The sequence below is a fragment of the Pinus tabuliformis genome, chromosome X (assembly GCF_031772625.1).
Source record: "Pinus tabuliformis cultivar Carrire ecotype Pingquan chromosome X, CPIR1, whole genome shotgun sequence".
In the NCBI taxonomy this organism is placed as follows: Eukaryota; Viridiplantae; Streptophyta; class Pinopsida; order Pinales; family Pinaceae; genus Pinus; species Pinus tabuliformis.
Genome location: NC_142308.1, coordinates 515,504,652 through 515,530,152, shown reverse-complemented (window position 1 = coordinate 515,530,152; position 25,501 = coordinate 515,504,652). Strand labels below are relative to the sequence as shown.

The 25,501-nt window shown below is 37.1% G+C and overlaps 1 protein-coding gene across 2 annotated transcripts in view; it reads right to left on the bottom strand.

The window, feature by feature from the left end:
- Nucleotides 1–1,290: 1,290 nt before the first annotated feature.
- Nucleotides 1,291–25,501, bottom strand: part of LOC149140943 (Cysteinyl-tRNA synthetase, class Ia family protein) — a 192,644-nt gene continuing 168,433 nt past the window's right edge. For both annotated transcript variants that reach the window (XM_089447211.1, XM_089447210.1), the window contains 6 exons: nt 3,525–3,698; nt 3,106–3,387; nt 2,811–2,936; nt 2,483–2,686; nt 2,071–2,172; nt 1,291–1,924 (listed from right to left, as the gene is read on the bottom strand). In XM_089447211.1, the coding sequence (XP_089303337.1) occupies nt 1,694–1,924; nt 2,071–2,172; nt 2,483–2,686; nt 2,811–2,936; nt 3,106–3,387; nt 3,525–3,698 (1,119 nt within the window). In that variant the 3' untranslated portion in view covers nt 1,291–1,693. The remainder of the gene's footprint in view (nt 1,925–2,070; nt 2,173–2,482; nt 2,687–2,810; nt 2,937–3,105; nt 3,388–3,524; nt 3,699–25,501) is intronic.

Genomic DNA, 25,501 nt, shown 5'->3' with positions numbered 1-25,501 from the left:
CAACCCTTCAAATTGAAAAGAATTTTTTGCTTGAATTTATCAAGTGTGGATACATACTACTGAATCACATAGAACCTAAGTCCCCTGACACGGGGATTCGGGACACGTAGGATTCGAGATTCGTGGTGTCGGATTCGGACACGTTGACCCCCTGGAACAGGACACGTAGGATTCGTTATATATTATTTTATTATATATATATATATATATAGATATATATATATATATATATATTAAAAATTAGATATTTCTTACACAAATTTTAATTAATGATACAAATTTATTGATTTCAAATATAGATCTTCATCTATAGCTATTAGCATGCATAGTACATACAAAATTCAAATACATGTCAATCTATTATCTATTTCTTATGCTTGGCCCTCTTGCCACCACGAGAAATGTCTAATTTTTTAGTCTTGTTGGAAAATCAGGATCTTTGTCATTAATATCACCCTCTAAGCATTAATATCCAGAGGTATCTTTGTCATTACCTCTGTATCTGTATAGGGATCTTTGTCATTAATATCACCCTTTAAGCATTAACATAAGATAGAACAAGCAAAACATGTCAAGTCAAGATTTTGTTTGAGTGATGCGTACATTTTTAGGAGGGTCATGAGACAGGAGTTCGACAACCAATGTCACTAACATCAAGGTACATAGAGGGATTGGTGCTCTTGATTAAATACGAGTTCCATACCCTAATACATGACAAAATTCAATGGAAACATTGCAATCCCCCAATCCTAAAATCCTGAAAAACTGATAAGTCTGCTGGATTTTGAATGAAATCTAAAATTCTATTTTCTCCATATGAAATCCAATGAGGCTGGAACCACTCTCAAACATCCTGAGTCATTTCATGGTAATGTTAAAAATTTAAGTAAAAGGATACTAGGGCCTAGACTTGATCATTAAGCTGCCAAAACGCTTGCCAAATGAAAATATGCGTGGTTGTAATGACCAAATGCAGCCTTTTCATACCCGTGCAGGTCACTTTTGCTGCCTAACGAATCCTGAAAAACAGGACACGCTGCCAAAATTGTGACACGACCTCGGGTTCGACGAGTCAGGGAAGGACACGACATGTCATGGTTTTTGGACACGAATCAGGGCAGAATCGCGTCGGACACGCTGGATTCGCGATTCGTGGGGCCTATCGGACGAATCCGGTTATCTAGCATAGAACACTTCTACATATGATGAAGAAAACATTAGAATTTCGCAATATTTGTCCATAGTGTTCTACTGCAATAATGAAACATATCTATAGACATTGGACAAATGAACTTGGAAATCAGGACCTTTACCTTTATTTAACTTTTTGAAGCTTGTCTCACAGCAGGCACCTCACAAAGAAGTTAACTGGGAATAAAATTAAGGATGAAATATGGGGACCAACTATACCTGAATTCAGATTCAGCTGCATACATACTTTACTGGAAACTGAATTCTTGTTTCCAAGAAGATCTTCATGTCATCATATTTGTCACTACCATGTATCTTGCGCAATATAACAGGATCTAAAGAAGAGTGAGGATATTTGAAAAGGAAGAAAAAAAAGTCATGAGAGTTGACACCTACTACCAAGGAGTGACAGGAAAAATCCATAACTCTTCAAATGATGGATTCCACACATGCAACTGAGAAACATTTCCATTAGATATTTTCTCCACCATAAACAACTGTACTAACTAGTAACATGCTGTTCGTCTTCAAGAGGAATGGTTGGGCGCCAGGTTGTACCACTGGGGTCATCCATCAGGGCAATGCCCAAAACAGCTAGTTTTCTCCTGATTCTGTCTGACTCTGAATAGTTTTTAGCATCCCTTGCATCTGCCCTTTCTTTTATGGTTTGCAGCACTTCATCTTCAGTAAGCCCGGCCCTTTTTAATGCCTTGCTTTTCAATTGCAACAATACCTATTGGTTCAATGTGTAAAAACTCGTAAGAGAAAATATGCCTTCTTTGAATAATGTTTTGTACTACTTGGAACTTGCCTCTCAGGAACTCTTTTTAAGCTGATTACATTTAATGACATACTAACATGCTAACTATTTCAATATACCTCTGAATAGCTTGGAGACAATAGCCCGAGATCACTCAATATATCCCTGATTTTCACCTCCAAGGCATCCAAAGATTCCATTCTTAACTTTTTTTTACGACCCTGCACAAGTACCACAAATATTTGGATCATGTTTGAAAAAGATAGATCATTGTGGTATCAAAAAAAAATTAATAACAGAGAAGGAAAACATAGCTTTATGAATTACATTTGAGGACTACTAAGAATATGCTTTAAAGATTTGATTGACTTGTATCCATATTTACATATGTGCAATGAATAGGAAATATTCTCCAAGAATATTCGTTTCAGATATCTCATAAGGGAAGCATACTATCTTTATCTAGCATCGCCTAGAAATCAATTAATGTTAGTATGCATAACTGCATAAAACATGAAAATGAATGTGAACCTGGCGAGTAAACATTATATCGTTCATAATCTTCAATGGTTCTGATAGTGCATCCAAAGCCATGGCTATATGCAAATCATTTGACATTGACGATGCAAAAGCATTTTGTATCCTGTTAATGCAGTCTTCGATATCTTTTGGGATAGGTTGAGCAATGCTTTGCCTGACATGCCCAGACAAGCATCCTTCACAGTCCTTCAAAGTCTGCAACTAAGTTAGGTGCACAGTAAGTAAAGTAAATTGGAAGGAAACCATATGAATGACAAATGTAACTTGATAAACGCTACATAAGAAATTCAAACAAAAGAAGTATAACAGATTCTCACACCTGGTAGATATAAAAAAGGCGTTCCGATGCATTCTCTAACTGAGATTTTGAGTAGTTAAGTTGAGAACGGTAGTGTGTGCCACTTAAAAATAGTCGCAAAGCCAACGGATGATAGGATTCTAGGACCTGTAATTCATGCCTTTTTTTTGTGAACAAAACGTTCTTTTGCAATGAAAACTAACTGGTAGCTGATCATAAATATGCACAAGTATGTTCTAGCAATTGGCCTAAAGAGACAAGAATCTCCAAACATATTAATGGCAAAAGATATATCTGTATGAACAATGCTTCTTACCTCACGAATTGTGAAAAAGTTGCCCAAAGATTTAGACATTTTCTCAGCGTCAACTGTTACAAAGCCATTATGAATCCAGTAATGTATATTGCTGTCATTACAAGCAGCACAGCTCTGAGCTATCTCATTTTCATGGTGTGGAAATATAAGATCCACCCCTCCACCATGAATATCAAAACAGTAACCCAAATGTGCAGCACTCATTGCACTGCACTCGATATGCCAGCCCGGTCGACCAGGACCCCAGGGGCTATCCCAAAAAGGCTCACTAGGCTTTGCACTCTGAAATTACAAAGAAACTTAAAATTTATGCACTCGATGACAAATGCGGCAAACTGAATTGATTTTCAGTAATTTTAATCCGAAAAAAAAAGTTAAGCAAATAAACCTCGGTCTTTAACCTCCTCGCATCCACTCACTTTCCATAGAGCAAAGTCCGCAGGATTTTTCTTCCGTGAATCCACTGCAATTCGCTCCCCTGCACGATTGTCATCCAATTTGCGTCCAGACAAACAACCATACTTCGGATATTTGTCAACAGAGAAGTACACATCACCGTTCTCAACCACATATGCATAGCCGTTTCTTAGAATCTGTCATGGCAGATATATAAAGCATTTTATCATTTAAAACTGACGCTCAAGCTTCAAACACTGTTTAAACTTTAAACTTTAGCCATTACTACCTATAATCGCACAATTATCATCCTTTCCCACACATGCTAACTGAAATAGTCATCCATATTCTGAGTAGGTGTCCCAAAATCTATTAGTCAAAATATCTTTTAATAAAGTAATTTAGGTCATGATGGTTAATTATGTGAAATCAAGTCTTAACAAATTTAGTATTGTTGGATGCTATTTCATGTTAATTTTTATTCGGCTACATTGTTCTCTGCTGTAGATAATTGCATTAAAAACTTTTCAACATTTTACATTGCATTCACCCCATAACATCATATCATCATCAACAATTATATAGAGAGAAAAATAACATCAGTAATGCAGTAGAACAGTAAGGAACAACAGCAGGAAAGCATGCACAATAGAGACACAAGGATTTAGGCCAGAGACCAGGGCAAAACCCCACAAGGAGGAAAACCCAACCAGATTCTTCTTCTATTAGATATTCACCAATTGTTCAGCTGAGATAAAAAGTACATCCATAATGAGATACATCATTCATATCAGGTCTTCAAGGCCAATCCAAGTCAGTTCACAACTTCGTTTGTGAACTGAACGATATAGAGATTTGTTGTCATATCACTATTTACTAGAAACATACATCAGAGATACATTGCCTGTCTCTGCCATACACAAGGTTTCTGCCATCACTGCCATGTCAAAGGCTAGGTTATTCTTGTCAACAAGATCTCAACCATCAGAAGTACTGTCATCAAGAAGCATTGCCATTAGGGGTACTACATGTATCATAGACACTGCCATATCAAACAAGATCATTGCCTTATCAACTAAGGTTACTGCCATCAAGTATACTGCCATATGTGCAAGGTTACAGCCATCATATAAGTCATTTCATCAAGATAGCAAGGTCATTATCACATATTTCATAACAAGATCACTGTTGCAGAACATATACATTACTGTCATATATATAAGTAGATCACATTCCAGCATCAAAATTACTGTTGAGGTCATATAGATCATTGTCCTAATGTCACTTCCATGTACCATGATCAATCATCATGAATAATACTGTTATTCATTGTTGCATAAGAGTTAGGTCATCACTGTAGAACACTCTGCCATAATATCATTACCACTACCCTAATGTCATGAGGGTTTCCAGATCTCACTGTAATGTCAAATTCGAGCCTCTCTGATATACATAAGCAATTCAAAAGGGGATGCCACAGGGTTATTGTAAGATCCATGCCATAGAAACATATTGATGTGAGTCATACCACACAGGAACATTACGTGCTACTGATTGCAAGTCACTACACAGAGTATAGCAAGTAGAGCAAAATCCATATTGCAGATACCGCAGAGATATAATATATCGAGACATAGAAAACAGAGATATATGTAGATCATATGCCACTCATAAATGTTGCGAGCCACAGAACTATGTTTACAATCCACACAAAGGATGAGCCACAAAATACTTGATCTGAGCCACTGAAAGAATATACAAGCCACTGACTGAACGAGGCATACACAATGCAGTCCATAGAAAAGTCAGTGAGCCATGAATATTGAACCTCTGAAAATAGTGATGTCGTTGTGCATTATAGTGTGCCTCATACAGTTATGCGATCCAATGTGAAATGTAGCGAGCCAGAGAAAATAAATCCCGGAGATGTGTGCTACATGTCATTGAGCGAGGCATTGTGTGATGTAATAATCCCACACATGAAATACGAGCCACTATGCGAGTCTTAAAACAACACGAGCCAAAAAATATAATATGTGTGCCTCTGAGATAGTTATCAAATATAATTTGTGTGCCTCTGAGATAGTCAACGAGCCAAATACAGAATGTAATTTGTGTGCCTCTAAGATATTTAACGAACCAAAATACAAAATATAATTTGTGTGCCTCTGAGGTAGTCTATACGAACCACAGAAGTGTGTTTTGTGCCACTTGGGATGATGCAAACCTCCTTTATATAGATTCTCCCTAGACCGAATGGCTGTGACCCTTATTGGAACCAACTTAAAATATTTGGAGGGAAATCAAAATTCAAATTTTCTTTTAATATTTTGCCACATTAATAATAATCAAATTCAAATTTGCTTCTAATAAATATATTTGCCAATGTCCTGAATTGAATTCTTCTTTGGGCAGAATGGGCTTTCCTTTTGTTGAGAAATCTAGGGCATGAAGAGTTAAAAGATTTCTCCGCTTGATAATTGCTTGTGATGTACTTTTACTTCTTAACTTATAGTCTTTTCTTCGTTATGTTATTATTGTGTTCTTTTCATCAAGACAGTGATCAATATGCACAATAAAAGATAGTGACACAGTATGTAGGCTTGTCAGCCAGGGCCAAAACCTCTCACCTCTTCAGAGGAAAACCCGATCAAAATTCTTCTTCTAGATCTTCAATTGATGAGTACCAAGACCATGACAAAGACCCTTGACTCTAATATCCTCCCAAGAACCTTGTCACTAACCTTGATGTTTTGTCTCTTCCCTTTCTTGACTTTCTGCTTGATCTCGAACTGCTCTCCTCAACTCCTTCTAGAGAAACTCAATCTCTATACTTCACACTGCTTCTTCGACTTCTCCTAGAGAAACTTGGTCTCTATGATTTCACTAGCTGCCTCTAGAGAATCTCGGTCTCTAGATCTATATCCTAGAACAAGTATCCAGAAGAATCCTTCCTTCATTGCTCCAGAAGACACCTCCTTCGTTGCCCCAGAAGAAACCTTTCTTCGTTATGCCCAGAGGAAACTTTTCCTTATCACTTTTTCGCACTTCTTCTTGACCTCTTCTTCACACTTATGTTTCACCTCTTCTTCACAGTTCTGCTTGATCGAATGCAAGTCGAGTTACTTGCCTCTAAGTGAGGCCGAGTGTGGCTATATATATACACCTCCACACATGTCCTTTAGGCCGACATTATCACTTGTAATTAGGCCGACTTCTTCTAGCAGTTCCTTCCACCGATGTAGGCCGACTTGAAGAGAATAAGTGACAAGGTCTTGGAGGATACTTTACATATACAAATTTGACCTTTTACAAAGTGTAACAAGACTTCATTACATGACAATGACTCTATCATTTTATGACTAGATGAAAAATAATTCCTAAAGACTCTCAATGGGAGTCTTGACTCAAAAACAAAACCTCTTACTCATGAAACCCATCAAGCAAGTCAATATAATAATTTTATTTTTCTTCTTTACATCTCATCACATAAAATCATAATTACATGTCATTATGAAGACCAAACCTAGTTACACTTTTCAACACCTTTAGGGCAATAAGGTTTCTCATGGGAAATTCGTTCGATAGCTGCCCAATTTTCAACATTTCAAAGTTCCAGACCTACATTGTAGTGTGGTAAATCACCCAGGTGTCTAGATTTTGTATATCATAGTTTGAGAACAATTACTTTCATCAAGCTAACAATCAGCCCCAACCTATAAAAGCATTCCCCAACTGTTTCAGAAGAGGAATGGGAGATGATGGGTAAAACAGTAAATTATGCAAAAATCCAAAGCAAATAAAGATAAAAATTGAAGCACCTTTTCAAATATAAGATCTAGATCATGAAGAAACCAAAAAGATTGACAGAACAATTTCTTGAATGCCAAAGGTTAGTAGTTGTTGAATCCCGTGATTTAAAAACTTTGGCTTTAACCTAGCAATATATATGTAAGTTACCAAGAAACAAATATGGAAATGGATCCAGATTCAGAGCCAGACATGGATCCACCAAATTTTTGAAAATCCAAGATCCAGATATGGTGGAGAAACGCCACGTATAAAAAGTACGATAATATTTTTTAATTTTTTGGAAAACATATTCAAAGTTAAAAAATAAAACCATCCATGAATCACAACATTAGAACCGAAATCATTAGATAGTTTATAAATCTAAAGATTGAAATCATGATGCATCATAATGCAAAAAGGATAACTGTAAATATAAAATTAAGTGTCTCATCAATGGTCACCTAAGTCACCTAACATGGGGACACGGGACACGCTGGAAACACAAATTTGAGTGTTCCACACAGGCACGTAGACCCCACGGAATAGGACACATAGAACACATCATATATATATATATATATATATATATATATATATATATATATATATATATATATATATTACCCCCCGGAATAGGACACATAGAACACATCATATTCATATATATATATATATATATATATATATATATTAAAAATTAATGCTAAATAGATATTTCTTACACATTCTCATTCATGATACAAATTCAGACATAGATCTAGATTCTACATCGTAAATTTAAAATTTGTAAGTTGTACAATGTAACATTATGCATACAAATACAATTGTGAGTTGTTACAGATTCATCAATGATCCAATAGGAGAAAGACAAGAAACTGCAGTTTTTTCATTAAGTCATCAAAATCAAAATGTGTTACGTAGGTAGTAGAAATGCTAATGGAAAATAGAAAATGAAAATACAAAACAACAAGGTAGTAGGTAGCTCATCAATCATCATCATCATCATCATCAAAATCAGCGTCACTGTCATGGTCACCACTGCTCTCCTCTATTGCATCCTCCTCCTCTATATCCAATGTAACCTCTACATCTGTTGGTGTGAAGGATGACACCTCAAGAGTATCACCATCATCAAAAGTGACAGGCTCTAGCACTAGGTCATTAAGATCCAAGTTGGCCAATGTCAACTCAACATTGTTGTCCAAACCCATATCATCAAGAAAGACACCTCACATCTTTGTCTTTCCCTTCAACCACTCATCCCTCTGCCTATAAATAAGACAAAAGTTGGTGTGCACATACACCATTGTCTCTGCCCTAGACTGTTCAAGCTCGCTCTTCTTGACACTATACAAATTCCAATATGTGTTCCAATTCCTCTCACAACAAGAGGATGAAGTCACCTGAGAAATGAGCCTCATGGCTAACTACTATAAAGGAGGGCTTGTTGCCCCATGAGTTACCCACCAAGAATAGGGCTTCTTGGCACCCCTATCTCTAATCACATCATAGCCTGCAAATCGCCCAGTGCCAATGGAAAACTCTGCAAAGGCATCCTCCACCTCATCAAGGGATGCTCTGTCCTGAAATATTTGCCTCAATGCATCCTTACTCCCATATGAAATTTCACCATCTATGTGAGAAGGGAATTTGCAGGAAGGTCCACCATTCAACCACTCATGGTTGTAGTATTTCAAGTTCAATGAGTGAACCAAACAATGCAAAGGTGTGCAATTCTTGTCCCATCTTTTGACAAGAATATCCTGTATGGTGGTGAAGAAGGTCTCTGATGATGTCTCATACTCAGGGCACTCACTCTATAAAATAATGGTCCTCACAAACTCAATCATGGAATCCCATCCCTCATAAACCTCTCCTAGGATGGGTTAGTCTGTGTCTGCAAATCGTAGCAAAGCAATGATAGCGTCCATGATCTTAATAGTGAGATCTACCCTCTCCCACCAAGCATCATCTAACACTCTGTCCTTGACTCTTTTTGAGGCTGCTTGATTTGTCTTTGTCCAAAAAGACCAAAACTCTAAAATAACCATGGCCCCAAGAGCGATCTTGACCTCCCTCAACCTCTTCAACATGATGAATGAAGAGGCAAACCGTGTATTTGCAATCTTCAACAGTGATAGATGGGTGCACTCCTTCTACATTGTGAGGCCATTTGTATGATTTTGTACAAAGTTGCGGATATGTCGTGCATCCTCAATAATACTTCCAATCCAAGGCACAGCAGGACCAATATTTTTAAGTGCTAAATTCAAGGAATGGACAATGCAAGGTGTCCAAAATACATGTGGATATTTAGCTTCCGTAATCATGCCAGTAGCCTTGCAAACAGGTGCATTGTCTATAATTATTTGCACACAAGAATCAACACCTACATCTTCAATAACTTTAATGAAAAACTTACCAATATATTGGGCATCTTTGTATTGTCCAAGTGCATCCACTGATTTCAAGAAAACTGGTCCATTCAAGAAAGACACTGGGAAGATGATGAGTGGGTGGCTTGCTAGATCTGTTCATCCATAAAAAACAATACTAAACCCACATGTTGGCCATGCTAATCTAATATGCTCAAGAATTTTGTCCACTTCTTTATTTGCCTTAGTCAATAATGTGGTTCTAAGATTTTCTGACCGAGGAGGCACATACCCTGATGGAGCCCCTTCAATTAGAGCTCAACACATCTCAAGAAATAAAGGTAAGCATGCAACATCAAAGGATATGAAAATTACATAGAAAAATAATGCAATGGTGATATCAAGCTCTTCCCGTCGTCCTTTCTGAAAAATATTGTCCATTGGACCAAGTGCCACTGCCTTTCTTTTTGCTGCTTGACCCACACCCCCACCAAAACTCTCAAATGGAAATTTGTTGTTGCTTTTCCTCAAGAATGGAAGGGGGTCATCATTCTTGTTTTTCTTAGATGATATAGCCATCCTTGCCACACCAACATTGGCCTCTTTTTCCATTTCTTTCCTCTTAGCTAAAGACACATGTGTACATGCTTCAATTCCACAACCTGGTAAGGCCAACAAATGAGCTTTCACACGGTAATAAGTGCTCTTGAAATGATTGTTGCAATAGTTGCATTTCCAAGCAACATTGCCTCCTCCCTTCAACTTGTTTCCTAGCCCTTGATCTCTTGTGACATACTTCCACAAGGGATATTTGTTTTCTTGAGCCTGCTATCTTTCTAAATTTACTTTGCCCTCAACATTTGAAGATGTTGTTGCATCCCCACTTGCAATAGAGGGACCACTTGCAGACCATGATTAAATTGGAACAAGAGGGGCATTCTTCCCCTTCCTTTGCCCCTTCCCTGCTACCCTTGATTGAGCCATGAATGTTGTAAAAAAATATAGAAAAAATACACAAACTTGTAAAAAAAATGGACATGCAAACTGTTGCAGCAAAAATGCAAAAAAAATAGAAGCAAAATGCACTAACCTGTTGCTTGAATCACCTCCAAAATGCTCTCAAACCCTTTGCTAGTCACTCCCACACACCCACAGCAAGAGAGACACTCAAGAATGAGTGAAAATTTTCCCAAATTAGGCTTTAAAGGCAGTGCGACGCATTTTTCAAAGGGACACGTGTCCTGAAATTGGGATTCGCGTGACCTTAGAATCTGACCCGTGTGCCCATCAAATCCCACGTGCCAAGACACGCTAGACACGTGAATTAGACACGTGTCCTAGAGAATCGTGTTCGATTCGTGGGATTCGGGCCAAGAGGGGGGGAGGACGAATCCAGTTTCTTATATGGTCACTATATTAATATGATGATGTAGAGTAGGTCTAATTACATATCCAAAAATGGGTCTGCTCACCATTTGAATATTTGAACTCTACATCATGATCAACCTGTCACCTTCCTTCAAATTTTCCTTAAAATCTAAAAATTCCCAACTAGTTACAATGGAAATTAATATTGTACATTGTTTGAGAACATGCTATAGTTTATGTAACATATTATTCTAAGAGATTTCTTCACCTAGAATTGGATGGGATTGATCAAATTAAATTATTAAGGGCACTGAAATCCTTTGTACATTATATATTATTATCTATGTATTGTCTCAACTTTCCTACTAGCATTATCAAAAATTGAAAATTAAAATTTTGATATGTCAAACATTTCCAGCTAGCATTAGCATTTGCCATACAACCTATAGGTAGTTAATAACCTATACAACTATATATAACTAAAAATATATAGAATATTCACTTTTTAGAGTTTCAAACAAGTGGCAAATAACCTTAACAAAAAAAAAAACTCTAATGTTATTTGCTTGGGATTCAGCATGTGTGGGCTAGTTGGCATAGGATCCATTTCATTAGCATATGATCCATTTCTAAGTTCAAAGGATCCGTTTATGTGGTGGATCCTACGTGGATCTACATGGATCTATATTCATATCCATATTTGAAATGCGAATATGCAAATCTAACATCAAGACCCCATGGATCTGGTAACGTAGCAATATATATCATGATGATTAAACCTATTGTGAATTGGATAATGTAGGTTGTAAAAAATTCAAAAATGTGATATTTAACAACCCTAAGATGTTAGCCTGTGGGGGACAACTTAATTGGCGATCGTTCTGTTATGAAGTATTATGTAAACAACGAGATTCAAGATTTGAATCCCCCATGGGTCAAGCCAACAAAATAAAAAGAAATTTAAGCCCACGGGGGGCAACCATTAGGGGAGTTTAAGGTAAAAAATGGGCCTCAAAACAAAAAATGTACTAACAAAATTAACTTTAAAATAACCAATCCTATAAAGATGATGATGTCATCCAAAGGGGAAATTTTTTACCGAAGAAAAATCATAATTTTATTCAACCTGAAATTCAAGAAACAAAGTTACATTTTGCGGATGCCTGTAGGCATTCTTGTAGATCAGCGTTTCGACTGATGCCCCAAAAAATTAAAAGAAAAATTAAAATTACGTGGCAAGTCAATATCTGGCAACAACCCAAAACCATCCAGAGAGAAAAAACTGGGACTAAGAGAAAATGCTTAGTCACCCTTTCTACCCTTCTTCTTATCTACTTTCCACCATCCTCCTTGATCAGAAGTGGATGTTACAATGATTAGTTGGTTGTCTATTGTTTTTTCCGAATGTTCTTTATCTGAGTCTGAGCTCTCAGAGGAATAAGGACGTTTGGATCCTCCGACTTCCTTCTCCTTCTAGATTTCTTGATCAAGATTTCCTTCCGCAGCTGGATTGTGCGACCTTGCTGCCACCATTCATTCCTGATTGATTCCTTCGCTTGAAGGGGGGGCTTGTGGATTTGAGTTATCCTCGGTTATGGGATCCTCTTCCTCTTCTTGATCAGGTTGTTCCACTGGGAAATGCCATCCCTTAGGCTTCTTGACTAGTTGCTTTTTCTTCCTAGGATCTTTCTTTGTCAAAGGACATGCGTTTTGTAAATGTCTAGTTTGTAGACAAGAACGATAGGAGAATGTCATATTCTCATAATCTAAGAACTTAGTCCAGCACTAGTTGTTGTGTGTCAGAAGAATATGATCTGGGAGTCCTTTGATGAGGTCTACCTCTACACAAATTTGGGCAATCCCAAGGGGAAAATATTTTGGAGGGAAAAGAAGAAAACTACTTCTTTTAATTGTATTTTCGGCTTGTCTCCACATATGTTTACTCAAATATAGAGTGTAGACACCCATTGGATGAGGAATTAAATTCCACATCCAACACGTACCCACTCTGCATACATTTAAGTATACCCACATCGAACAAAATTGAAAATACAGAGAAAAACATGTATTTTCAATATGCTTTTTTAACGTATTTTCAGTTTTTTCCGATGTGGGTATACTCAAAAGTATGCAGAGTGGGTACGTGTTGGATGCAGAATTTAATTCCTCATCCAACATGTGTCTACTCTCGACATAAATACAATAAAAAAATATTTCCCTTTCTTTTCTTTTTTTAATTCATACCTCTTATTTTAGTATTTTAACTATTATTTTGTTTTGCATAGGAGGCCCATTTTAGACCTCAAAATTCCCCTAATGTCAATTGGTGATCATTGTGTTATGAAGTATTATGTAAATTGTGAGATTCAAAGTTCAAACCCCCCTGTGCATGTTTACCCCATAAAATATTTAAAAAAAACCCTTGAGATGTTATGATGCAAGAGGAGTCATTGAAAGGATATCCATGACTAAAGAGGTAGACACAACCAAGAAGTGAGCTAATGCAATCCAGTTGTGTGCTAAAGAAATTCAATGCTACAAAAAGAGGCAAATAAGTTTGTTGACCACTCTGTGTCAATGACCCCATAGCAGTACACCCCCCTTTTTGCAAAAGGGATATTGCCTGATCGATGTGTCAGTGCCATCCAGTTATCATCATTAGCCTGATCATCGTGTTATAATGTAAACCCATTTTGCATATATATGATGTAAATAATCTCAGCAGAACCGTGACATGTATGTAACAACCTAGGTAAATCTACCTTTCTAGTGATGATCTCCATTCTAGGAGGTTTTTTGTCTCACTGATCCATTCTCGGATGGTCGGCAAAGTTTTCCCCTCGAGTCTTACCCCAAAGCTGGAATGGATTTTGTCACTAGGATCTTAGGCGAGTATTAGTGTTCTAGATCGAGTCTATGTAAAAGTGCTTTGGTAATAATCGTAATTATTTGGTTAGGTTATTTTATTACAAATTGTTTGATCTGCTGGATTATATTTGTGTCGCAGAATGGGTAGTCTGTGAGGGTCTTTTACAAATGGGTTTTCCCCCTTATGATGTAAAAAATATGAAAATCATGATGTAAAGTGCAATGAGGGTTGGAAAAAAAATTTAGCCCCTCATAGGTTAATTAATTAAATTTTTTGGCTAAAAATTAATTAAAATCCTAAGCCATAAATTTAATTAATTCTAGGTCCTAGGTAAATATAAATTCTCCAAGGCAAAATTCGTCAGTCCTAAAAAAATTAAATTTTAAAAGGTCCCAGGACTAAGGTAAATTAATTATTTTGATAAATTTTAAACCTTTGATCCCTGGGGGTTAAGTCAAAGCAATGTGGAAAAAGTCAAAGTCAGGATTAAATCAGCAAGGGTCTAAAAGTTGAAAAACTCGTTAAAGTCGGGAGTTTTTTAAAAAGTCGGCAAAATTAAAAAAACACAAAAATATTCATTTTTTTTAATTTTTTTTAGCATCTAGAGTATCCACAACATCAAATAAATGCATTTCCACATAAACATGTAAAGAAAGCTAATATATAATATGTATATGAAGTCTAGTGCTACATCACATATCAAAATAATGAATCAACTCCTGAATCTTGAGTCTTGTCTGAGTCTCAACTCTCAAGAGTCAAAATATCAACAAAAAATATAATAAATGTATATCATGAGTCATCTACATGTCATAAAGTAATTAGTCGCCAAGATCTTCTACCCCTTTTACGGGAATAGGGAATGGCTTTGCCTTTTCCTCTAGAGGAAGAAGGCCAAGCCCCTAGAAATACAAATGGATTCAGTCGTCCTCTAGAAGCTGATAAAAGGGGTAAAAACAACAAAAAAATGTCTTTTTCAGCGTTTTCAGCCTCTTATCCGTGGCGTGAGAGAGATGGCCGAATTTTTCGGTCCACTCCGGATAAATCGGGATTAATTCGATTAAATCGCGATTTTTTCGGCAATGAAAAGGTCTGGAAAAAGTTGGCCGATTTAATCATTTCGCTGAAAAAATCGGATTTTGGGATTTAATCCCGACTTTTTCCACACTAAGCAAAGTCAGATTTTGGGGGAAATTAACTCAAAAATTATTTTTTTGAGTTAATTAAAATGTATTTAAATAAAAATTTCGAATTTCCTCAGAATTTAAATATTTCGATGAGATTAAAAGAAATTTTAATCTTCATCAACGGTGGAGATTGCTTTGACGAGGATTACTCAAACTAGACGTTGGAGGATTTATCTTTAAATAGGAAGTTATTTGTCAGTCGATCGATCTGATCTTGGAGTCGTGTGTTTAGCAAGAAGCTCTGGTGTAGTCTTTTTTCTGGATAATAAAAGAAAGACTTTGGGGTTAAATTCTGTTGGTTTTACTCTTCATGGGAATACTGTAAGATGTGTTATTTTCATTCATAATTTTTTCTAAAGCCATTGATGATAGCTTCTGAAGAGTGATTTGAGTACAAGTATCTTGTTCAGTCATCGGGGTTTGAATAATAATTCCAATTTTGAAGGTAATAGCAAGTATCTCTATTTGTCTATAAGTTTTATTATTATTTTCTCACTCTATTTTTAATGGCTGGATCGAGTTTTGCAGGAAAATCTTGATTTAGATCCTCGGGTGTTAGGGTCATTTTTCAGTTGGACCAGCCAACTCCTGATCTGTGTTTCCTGAAGAGCCCAGCGAAATTAATCCCGAGCTTATCATAAGATTTTTTGGTTGTATTGATGCATGAGGGTTTCGAGTTAGCACTTCCTTTAAAATTTAAAAAAAATAAAATTGTGTGACATAATGATAGATCTGGCTACTTAAAGCCTTCAGCTTGTAATTATTTTAATTATTTAAATGTTTTTTGGGGTTTTTTATCATTGTATATATCGTTTCTGGGTATTGTCATTTGTAGCTCCAGATCTGAAGGAAGATTTTCGTTTGAAGCCAAATCTAGGCCCTGAAGGGTAAGATTTGGCCTCAATATCACTTTGCAGGGATATTATTCAAATTTTTTACAGTCCAAGGGTTTTAAAATTCTTAGATCTGAAAAATTTTATAAGGCTTTCAAGGATAAATCTAAAGCAAAAGGATACATCATTTTAAATCAAAATTTTCTAAAAAAAAAAATTAACTTTTTGGGCTACCATTTCTCTGCTACCTAGGGTTTTTTATTTGCTACAAATTTCGAAATTTTTTTTAGAAAAACCCCTTATTTCTTCATCAAATCTGCAACCTCTTCTCCCTCTGCGTTTTTCTCCATTATCGAGCTCTCCATACTCTGCCATCAACCCCTCTCGAGCTCTATTCCACCTGCAATCGAGCTCGATTTTTCCATTAACTCCTTCCCTCTGATCCGTAGCTCTTCCTCACCAACCCGCAACCTCTTTTCCTTCAGTTTTTTGAACCCTCGCTCCTGCAAATCGCTTCTCTATCACGTTGTTTGTCCGCGTCTTCTTCATCACCTGTGTCACCTATCCTCTCAACCTACAAACCCGCGAATCCTCCTTGCTCGATCTGCACCCTTTCTCCTTGTGTTGCATTACTCCCATCAAACCTGCGTCCTCTTCTCCCACATATCCTTTAGCTGCAGTCACATTCTTCTTTGTGGCTTCCATCCCTCACCTCATCGCTGCCATACCTTCCTGCTCGCAATCCCTCCCTCCTTGTGTTGCCTTACTACCTACATCAAATCCATCTGTCGTCGAACTCCTCTCCTCTCCTCGTCGTCGCCAGACTTGCACTCACCAACATTCCACTTTACTTTTTCTTTTCTTTTTTCATTTTTGTTTTGTTGTTTGGATATGCAATAGGTTTAGGTTTAGCGACTAATTTTTTTTTTAAGTTTGCTTTTATTTTATTTCGACTTTCAAATTCAATAAAACTCAAAAATTAAAATTTATATCTTTTTATTTATATTTATATTTTTTTTACTTTGCATCTTTTTATGACACTTTGGTGTTGTTTAAAGCATTCAAAAATATTTAAAAAGAACATTAAAAATCTAAAAATAAATTGGTGACTTTGGAATTGCAAATGAAATAAATCAAAAGGAGAATTTAATTTAAATTTAAATAAGTTCTTTTGATTTTTACTTTTGGTCACATTAAAAAACATTTGTCACATTAAACTTTGCTTCATAAGCTTAGCACATTAAAAATTTACCTAAGGGATAATTAAATTGTAATCTAAAGTTCCTTGGTGTCTTTTTGTGTGCTAAGTGTAAAATTTTAAATTTTGTGGTAGTGATTTCTCTATTGTCAAGTGTGATTAATGTTTTAGAATCATATCTAAAGATTGACTATAGGAGAAAGATAAATTCTAGATCTAGGTTATTGAAGAAAATCATTTTAAATCTAGAATCATTGCTTAGCAGTTAATTTTCATAATTCTTCAAGGTATTTAATTGCTAGAATATATTGCATGATAAAGTTTTGGGCATTTACATTTAATCGTTCATGATCGTCACATTTATAAATTGCTCTAGATAACTTTTTTTTTCTAGTTTATGGTTAACTAAATATAAGGCACAGGTCTAAAATCATTTTTATCTTGTGGTTGTGTCTTATTTTATTAGATCTATCCATTTCGGTTAACCAGGACTCGTTTACATTCGTCAAATTGTTTATCTTTAAGTCTCCTAGAGGCTGTGTTCCACAGGCTCTCCTCATTCATTCACCTTAGGGAATACCCCCCTTGACTTGTCTAGGAGAGAGTCTAAATGGAGTGAGTAAGGATTAGAGTGACAACCCTTACTCTGAGCGTTGTCACGGTGCCTAGACACTTTGTGTGACAACATTTTTTGGCATTGTTGTTGGGGACAAAGTTTTTTTTTCCTTGGTCCTCTCAATCCCTTCTCATCATTTGATCCTTTCATCTTCACCCATTCATCTTCATCTCATTTTCATCATATCATCTTTTGTGTCTAAGTTAGATTTCTGTCTGGGTGGTGTCTCCACTTCCTTCATCTTCTACACGGGCGTGTACTAGAAGGAACCCAAGCAGCTTGGCTAATCCTGCTCCAAATCTTGAAAGGGCTCTCAGAACTGTATTATGCAAGCTCTCTTCTCGTAGACTCCTTGACAATCTCGGCCAGGAAGCTCTCTGCAACATCCATTCATTCTTCTTGAATCCTCCTGTTCCAAACATCATGGATATCTATGAGCCTCTTAACTTTGCTAACATCCAGGGTTACCCCCATAACCTTCCTAATATTAGTATAGACCAATGTTGCTTGGGAGCGGGAGTGGGAGCGGGGAGCGAAAGCAAAAACGGGAGCGGGAGCGACCATTTTCAGAAGCTCCCGGTTTGGGAGCGAATCCGGGAGCGATTTTTTAAAAATATATATATATTTTATATTTTTTAATTTTTGATACATATATGTCAACAAAAACATGTAGAATGATGAATTAGACATAAAAAACATAGATTGATCATTGAAGCATATCACATCAATCATCTAGAAATTATAATCGTCATCAACCATGTCCACAAGTTAGTAAAATACATATTACAACTGCAACATATTGAGTCTCATGAATCATGATTCATCAAATTCAATCTTAAAGTTTCAACTTCAAGCTTTCAAAATTGAAAATTCAATAACATTTATCATCATTGATCACCAAAGTTGTACTTGTAAGCTAAGTTTAACCATTACAAGAAGTAATATCTAAGATATTTCTAAGTCCTAACTTCTAACTGTTAACATGATATGAAATGTTATAAATTTATAAAATGAAACATGAATAATGAAATGAAATGAAACAACTTTAGTCTTTCACGAAGCATCATATTCATAATTCACAATCATTACCAATGAGTTATAATTGCCAAGGCCCAACTTCAAACTTCAAATTTTCATTGTCACAGTGATATATTGTTTACAAAAAATATCGTTATGATATGAAAGAGTCAAGGGTCAAGAGTCAAGGACTCAAAACTCAACAGTTATGAAAATTAAAGTCTAATAGAAACTAAAAAAGACAAGTAAACTGTAAATCTACATGTGGCCCTTGCCACGAGAGTCTCCAGGAGTATAAGCAGGTCGTGGTGGTCTTCTAGGAGTCTCCCGCACAGACCGACGACCAGAACTAGAACCTCCACGTGAGGGTGTAGATGGAGGTGGCAATAGCAAAGGAACAAGACTCGGACCTCAAGCACTGCTACTGGATGGTGGAGGTGGAGGTGGAGGTGGCATGGTTGCTTCATCTTCATCCCTTACAAGTTCCTCTTCCAGTTCTTCAATATGTACAATGCCATCCTCCAAATTGTCATCCTCTGGGTGATTGTCCCAAATTTTATATGTGGGATCCTCATAAGCCCGATCACAGTAATGACTCAATAACCTCAAGTTGTAGTGCACATAAACCAAGCTTTCTGCTCGGTTTTCATTGAGTCTATTTCTTTTCACATTATGTATGTAGCTATAGGTGCTCCAACACCTCTCTGCAGAAGAAGTATTTACAACCTGTGAAAGAACTTTTTTTGCCAATTTTGGCAAAAGTCCGTGGCCGCCATATGTTTCCCACCATGTGAGAGTATCAAATCTATCTCTGTCGTCCATTGCATGGAAGTTACCATACAAACCAGTGCCACTGAAGTATCTGCCTATTTCAAAGCGCACAGCGGCACATTCCTCCCTGTCAGGTACCAACTTTTCTAATGCTTCCAAATATCCTTTAGTTACCTCTGGATCTAAATGGGGTTTGGTACTAACCCCACCCCCTGCTGCGGGTTGGCCCAACCAAGATGTAGAGTAGTATTTTGGCGTAAGGATATACACCAAGCAATGTAGTGGAAGATTAAGCCTATTCCACCGTTCACACAGACAATCATGAATCAGTTTGTACAAGTTGGGATCTCTATTATGAACAATATCTTTTATTTCCCCCAACATGGTATCCATTTGCTCATACACCTCGCCAATCACTGATTTGTCTGTATCTGCGAACCGAATCATGTGATAAATTGGCTTGGTGAAATCCAATACCTGCCTCACACTTGTCCAAAACTGCCCATCAAGAGCAGCCTCCTCCACCATTTCAAAACCTCCCATGTCAGCTACATTTGTAGCCCTTTCCTTTAATACCTTCCAATGTGGACTTGATACCATGCTAGCTAATGCCTCTCTTACCTTCAAAAGGCGCCTGAAGGTGAGGTAATAGCTACCAAATTTGGTCTTCGCAATCTTCAACAACTCCAATCTCGAGTGACTGCGGAAAAGGCCATGGGTATTGCTATGATTTGTAATAAATTTTATCATTTGTTTGCCTTTCTTGTACAAATCACCAATCCATTGGTATTGTTCATTTTTGTTCTTGACAATATCATGCAACAGAAAGGTTCAATGTGTGAACCAAACATCCAGACCAAAATATGTTGGGTTATTTATCCTCAATAATTGCTCCCGCAGCCTTACAATTAGGAGCATTATCAGTGATGACTTGGATGACATTGTATGGGCCAATACGCTCAATTGTTTCAAGTAATGCTTTTGCAATGTTGATGGCGGTCTTGAACTTGTCTGAGTAATCATGTGCAGTTAGAAAGATGGGACCACTAACAAACACAGCAAGAACACTTATCAATGGCTTGCCTTTTACATTTGTCCATCCATCAGATACAATGGACACCCCATGGTCAGTCCAAGAACTTGTCATTCTATTCAAAGAATGTGATATTTTTGCTTTTTCATGATCAAGGCCAACGGTCCTTGCCTTGTCATACCCAGGGCTCTTGTATCCTTTAGGGGCATCATTTATGGCAGAAACCATTTCGTGCCAATAAGGTGAGCGAAGAACATTGAATGGTATCCCACATGCATAGAGAAACCTGTAAACCTTTGAATCCACATCATTCCTACACCCCTCATCAAGGAAATCTGATATGGTTCTACGCCTTAAAGATGATGACCCTGTGCCTCCATATCCACTGCCTTGGGAGGATGCTGAAGGAGTTCTTTGTGATTGTGAGCTTGGTTCAAAGAAACCCCTTGATTTTTTCGATCTGTATTGGGCTTCCTCCTCTTCCCTTATGTATTTGGCTCTATCCGCTGCTGACACCGCTGTACAAGTTTTGATTCCTATTTGTTTGTCTCCAATGTCCATCCCATGGCCTTTTCCCGCAGAGGTGTCTTCTAGCACGGGTGTATGAACCTGTGTAATCAGTGTTGCAATGGGGGCAATGAGATTTAGTGGTTCCACCCCCTCTCCCTGTTTCAGCCCTCTTAACATATTTCCACAATGGAGTTTGGTCTTGTTTAGTTTTTTGAGGGTCATGTTCACCCTCCTCCAGCTCCTCCTCACCGGGGTTTTCACCAATTTGACTTTCTCCAGCTTCTTCATCCCCCTCTTCAGTTTGGCCCGTCAGTTTCCTACTCTCCAGCACCATAATAACCATAAAAGGGACCAGGAAGAGGAAAATGCCAAGAAATATAGACAGGTCCATGGTGTTTGATGTTTGTAGGGTTTTGATTCTTGCATCTGCAAATTAATTCAATTTATTGGGATTAATTAATTTAATTTAAATTCATGATTTTTAAACTCAATAAACTAAATTAAATTAACTAAATTACTACCTAACTAAATTAAAATAACTAAACTAACTAAATTACTAAGTTACTTACCTCTGCAGGCTTGCTCCTCGCTCCTCGGCACTTGCTCCTCGCTCCTCGGCACTTGCTCCTCGCTCCTCAGCACTTGCTCCTCACTCATTTGCTCTTGCTCTTGCTCAATGAAGTGATAATGAAATTTTTTTAGGCCATTGGGCTTTTAAAACAAACAAAAAAAAAAAAATTCGATTTTTTTTGGCGTCCGCGGAAATTTTTTCCGCCTGATCGCTCTCGGCGCCCGTCGAAATGCTCCCGGAGCGATTTTTTAATGCCCGAGAGCGATCGGGGCTCCCGATCGCTCTCGGGCGTTAAAAATCGCTCCGGGAGCGATGGAGCGATCGCTCCCTGCAACGCTCCCGAAAATGGCAGGGAGCGCAAATTTTTTTCGAGAGCGCGCTCCCGAGCCGCTCCCGCCCGGAACGCGATTCAGGAGCGGGTTCGGGGGGGGCACTCCCCCGCAACTATGGTATAGACAAGTTACCCGCTTTCCAAGGAAATAATGCAATCACTGTTAAAAATCATTTATATGCTTTTCATACTTGGTGGGCTAAATTCGCTAATGCTCATAATTATGAGGATGTGCAAATGAAACGCTTCGTCTTGACCCTTGAGCAGGATGCTATGGATTGGTTTAGGGATAGGCCTGATCATAGCATTGATTCATTTAATTTCCTCCTTAATGCTTTTAGAGAGAAACTTGGTGATAAGAAAGAAGATCAATTTCTAGCAAAAGCTATTAGCATCATTAAAAAGAAAGAAAATGAGACGTGTGAAGAATTTAATAAAAGGTTTAATGGTATGCTTAAAGAGATATCTATTGATTACAAACCAACTGAAAAAATGCTTCTAGAATATTATCTCGATGCTTTCAATCCTGACACTTCTTATGAGCTTAGGAGGTCCAAGCCTGGTGACTACAAGGCTTGTCAAATCACAGCTGAAGAGCTGGAAAAAGATAAGAAGGCTTCTGGCAAATCTGAAATTCCTGGGTTTGATAGATCTGCTGTTAAATTAAAAGAACCTAAAGGAAAGGAAAAAGAAGCCGAAGAAGAACCTATGCAAAAATTGCTTAAGAAATTGGAAAATATGGAGTTAAATCAAGCTAGGATGATTGTTGATCATGCTAAGGAAATAACCACATTACAATCTAGGTTGATTCAAATGGAAAGAGCTCAAATGCAAAATCATCAACCTAGGGGTCAGAATAATAATAATAATCGAAATAATTGGCAGAAGAAAGGTCAGTCTAGTGAGCAGAGGCCTCCTCACCCTCTTGAAACGAATAATCTTGTGGAGGAGACCCCGCCTTATTGTAGAGCATGTGATAAGCTTCAAGAAGAAGCCACTTGTCCTGTTGTCAAGAGAATCATGCATCATGAGATGCTTGGGACAAGCAACCAAATAAATGTGGTTGGTAAAGAATATCATTTATTGCAGGAAAATTGGGAAGAGGTTAAGGGAAATAGTCAACCCATCAGACCTTTCGCGTCTTCATATAGTATCAATAATTTTGGTCAAGAAACTGATGTCTTAGTTAAACTCTTTGGTGAGAAACCTCCGCCTAAGCGAATCCTTGAAATCGCTAAGGACAAGGGGTTATCTTATCAAAGGAGAAATCAAAATGATAATCTGGTTAATTCTCGAGTTCTTAACTTTAGGTCAGCTTCTAGCATGAATATTGATTTAGGAAGTTGGTTTAATAACTCTAAAGTTTTGGTCACCATCGCTGAAATATTAAAGATCCCCTCCCAAAGGACTAAGTTATTGAATGCTATTAGTGGCACCCAGATAAATGTGGCTCAAGAAGAACCTCCTAAGGCTTTCTATCAAGATGCTCCCATATACTTGCAGAGTATGGATTCTGATAATAAAGAACACTCTCTGTTCTTCATTGCTTTGCTTGTGAACAATTATCGCTTATATAACTGCATGCTTGACTCTGGTGCTTCCACTTGTGTGATGACTAAAAGAGTCATGGAACAGCTTAACTTAAGGATATCTAGGCCTTACTATAACATATGTGCCATGGATTCGAAGAAAATTGAAGTTCATGGGTTGATTAAGGACTTACAAGTCCATCTGTCTATCTACCCTGATATCATGATTGTCATGGACATAGTTGTGGTTGATGTGCCTGATGCTTGGGGTATGTTGTTGTCTAGGAAATGGGCCTCTGATTTAGGAGGAAGCATACAAATGAACTGGTCATATGCTATGATTCCTTCCCCTAATGGTCAAATATATCTTAAATTAAATAGAGAGCCTGAAAGGAGATTCCATGTGTAAGATCCTAAAAGTCCCCACAACGAAATCATAAGTGAACAACCTAGCCTTGGGAATCATGCTATCTTGTCTAATTCTATCGTTCCCTTGGAGGCCAAGGTTGAAGAAAAAGTGGATAATTTAAAAGATAAGGTTTGGAATTTATACTTTGATGGTGCAGCATCTAGGCATGGTAAAGGTGAGGGAATTGTCTTAAAATCTCCCCTTCGTCATATTTTCAAATTTGCCTATCAGTTAGAATTTGAAGCGACCAACAATGTGGTTGAATATGAAGCCTTGTTGTTGGGTATTGAATTGGCAAAAGCTTTGAAAGTTAAACTACTAAGTATCAAGGGTGATTCAGATTTAGTTATCATGCAAATTAAAAATAAATTTACATGTAAAAATCAGAGATTAAAAAATTATAGAAACGTTGTGTGGGATACCATGGAGTATTTTGATGCCATTAACCTTGAAGCTATCCCAAGGGAGCAAAATAGTTTGGCTGATGAGTTAGTTGTTGCTGCTTCCACCATGCAATTATCTGATAATTTAATTGAAGATAAAATTAAGATGGAAATTATTTTTAGACCTTTTGTCCCAGATAATTCTGAGCATTGGCAGGTCTTTGATGATAAAAGACAAATTATTCACTTCTTAGACAATTTGGATGAGTTTCAGGGTTTTCAAGTAAATTCTAAGGAGGATGGACCTAATAACAATGAAGATATTTTAAATCTTGCTCCTCGGAATGTTGTTGCTCTTGAGCAACACTTTGACCAGCATGATGTTGTTAAGAAAGAGGAAAATAAAATTGATCCTGGAGAGTTTGTTGAAGTAAACATTGGTACATCTAAAGTTCCTAGAATTATTAAAATTGGTAAAGGTACTAATGATGATGAAAGAAAGAAATTAATAAATTTACTTCACGAGTATAGGGATGTTTTAGCTTTTTCTTATGATGAATTAAAAGGCTATAGGGAAGATGTTATGGAACATACTATTCCCTTAAAAGATGAAAATGCTAAGCCATTTCGTCAGAAACTTAGACAAATAAATCCTAAATTGGCTCCCTTAGTCCAAAAGGAACTCACAAAGATGCTTGTTGCTGGCATTATTGCTCAAACTAGGCATTCTACATGGTGCTCAAATTTGGTGATCGTTAGGAAAAAAACGGTACAATTGTGTGTCGATTTTAGAAACCTTAATTTAGCTTGTAAAAAGGATAATTACCCTTTGCCTAATATGGAGACCATGTTGCAAAGAGTGACGGGATCCAAGATGATGTCATTGTTAGATGGTTTTTTCGGGTATAATCAAGTCTAGGTAAAAAAGGAGGATCGACATAAAACAACTTTCACCACACCATGGGGAACATTTGAATACATAAGAATGCCTTTCGATTTAACGAAAGTTGGGGCTACTTTCCAAAGGGCTATGGACTATGCTTTTAAGAATTTAATTGGAAAATTCATTGAAATATATCAAGATGACCTCACTATTTTTTCTAAGAATTGTATTGATCATATAAGTCATCTTAGGCAAGTTTTTGACAAATGTAGGGAGTTTGGCATTTCCTTAAATCCTACTAAATCTATCTTTGGGGTAACTGAAG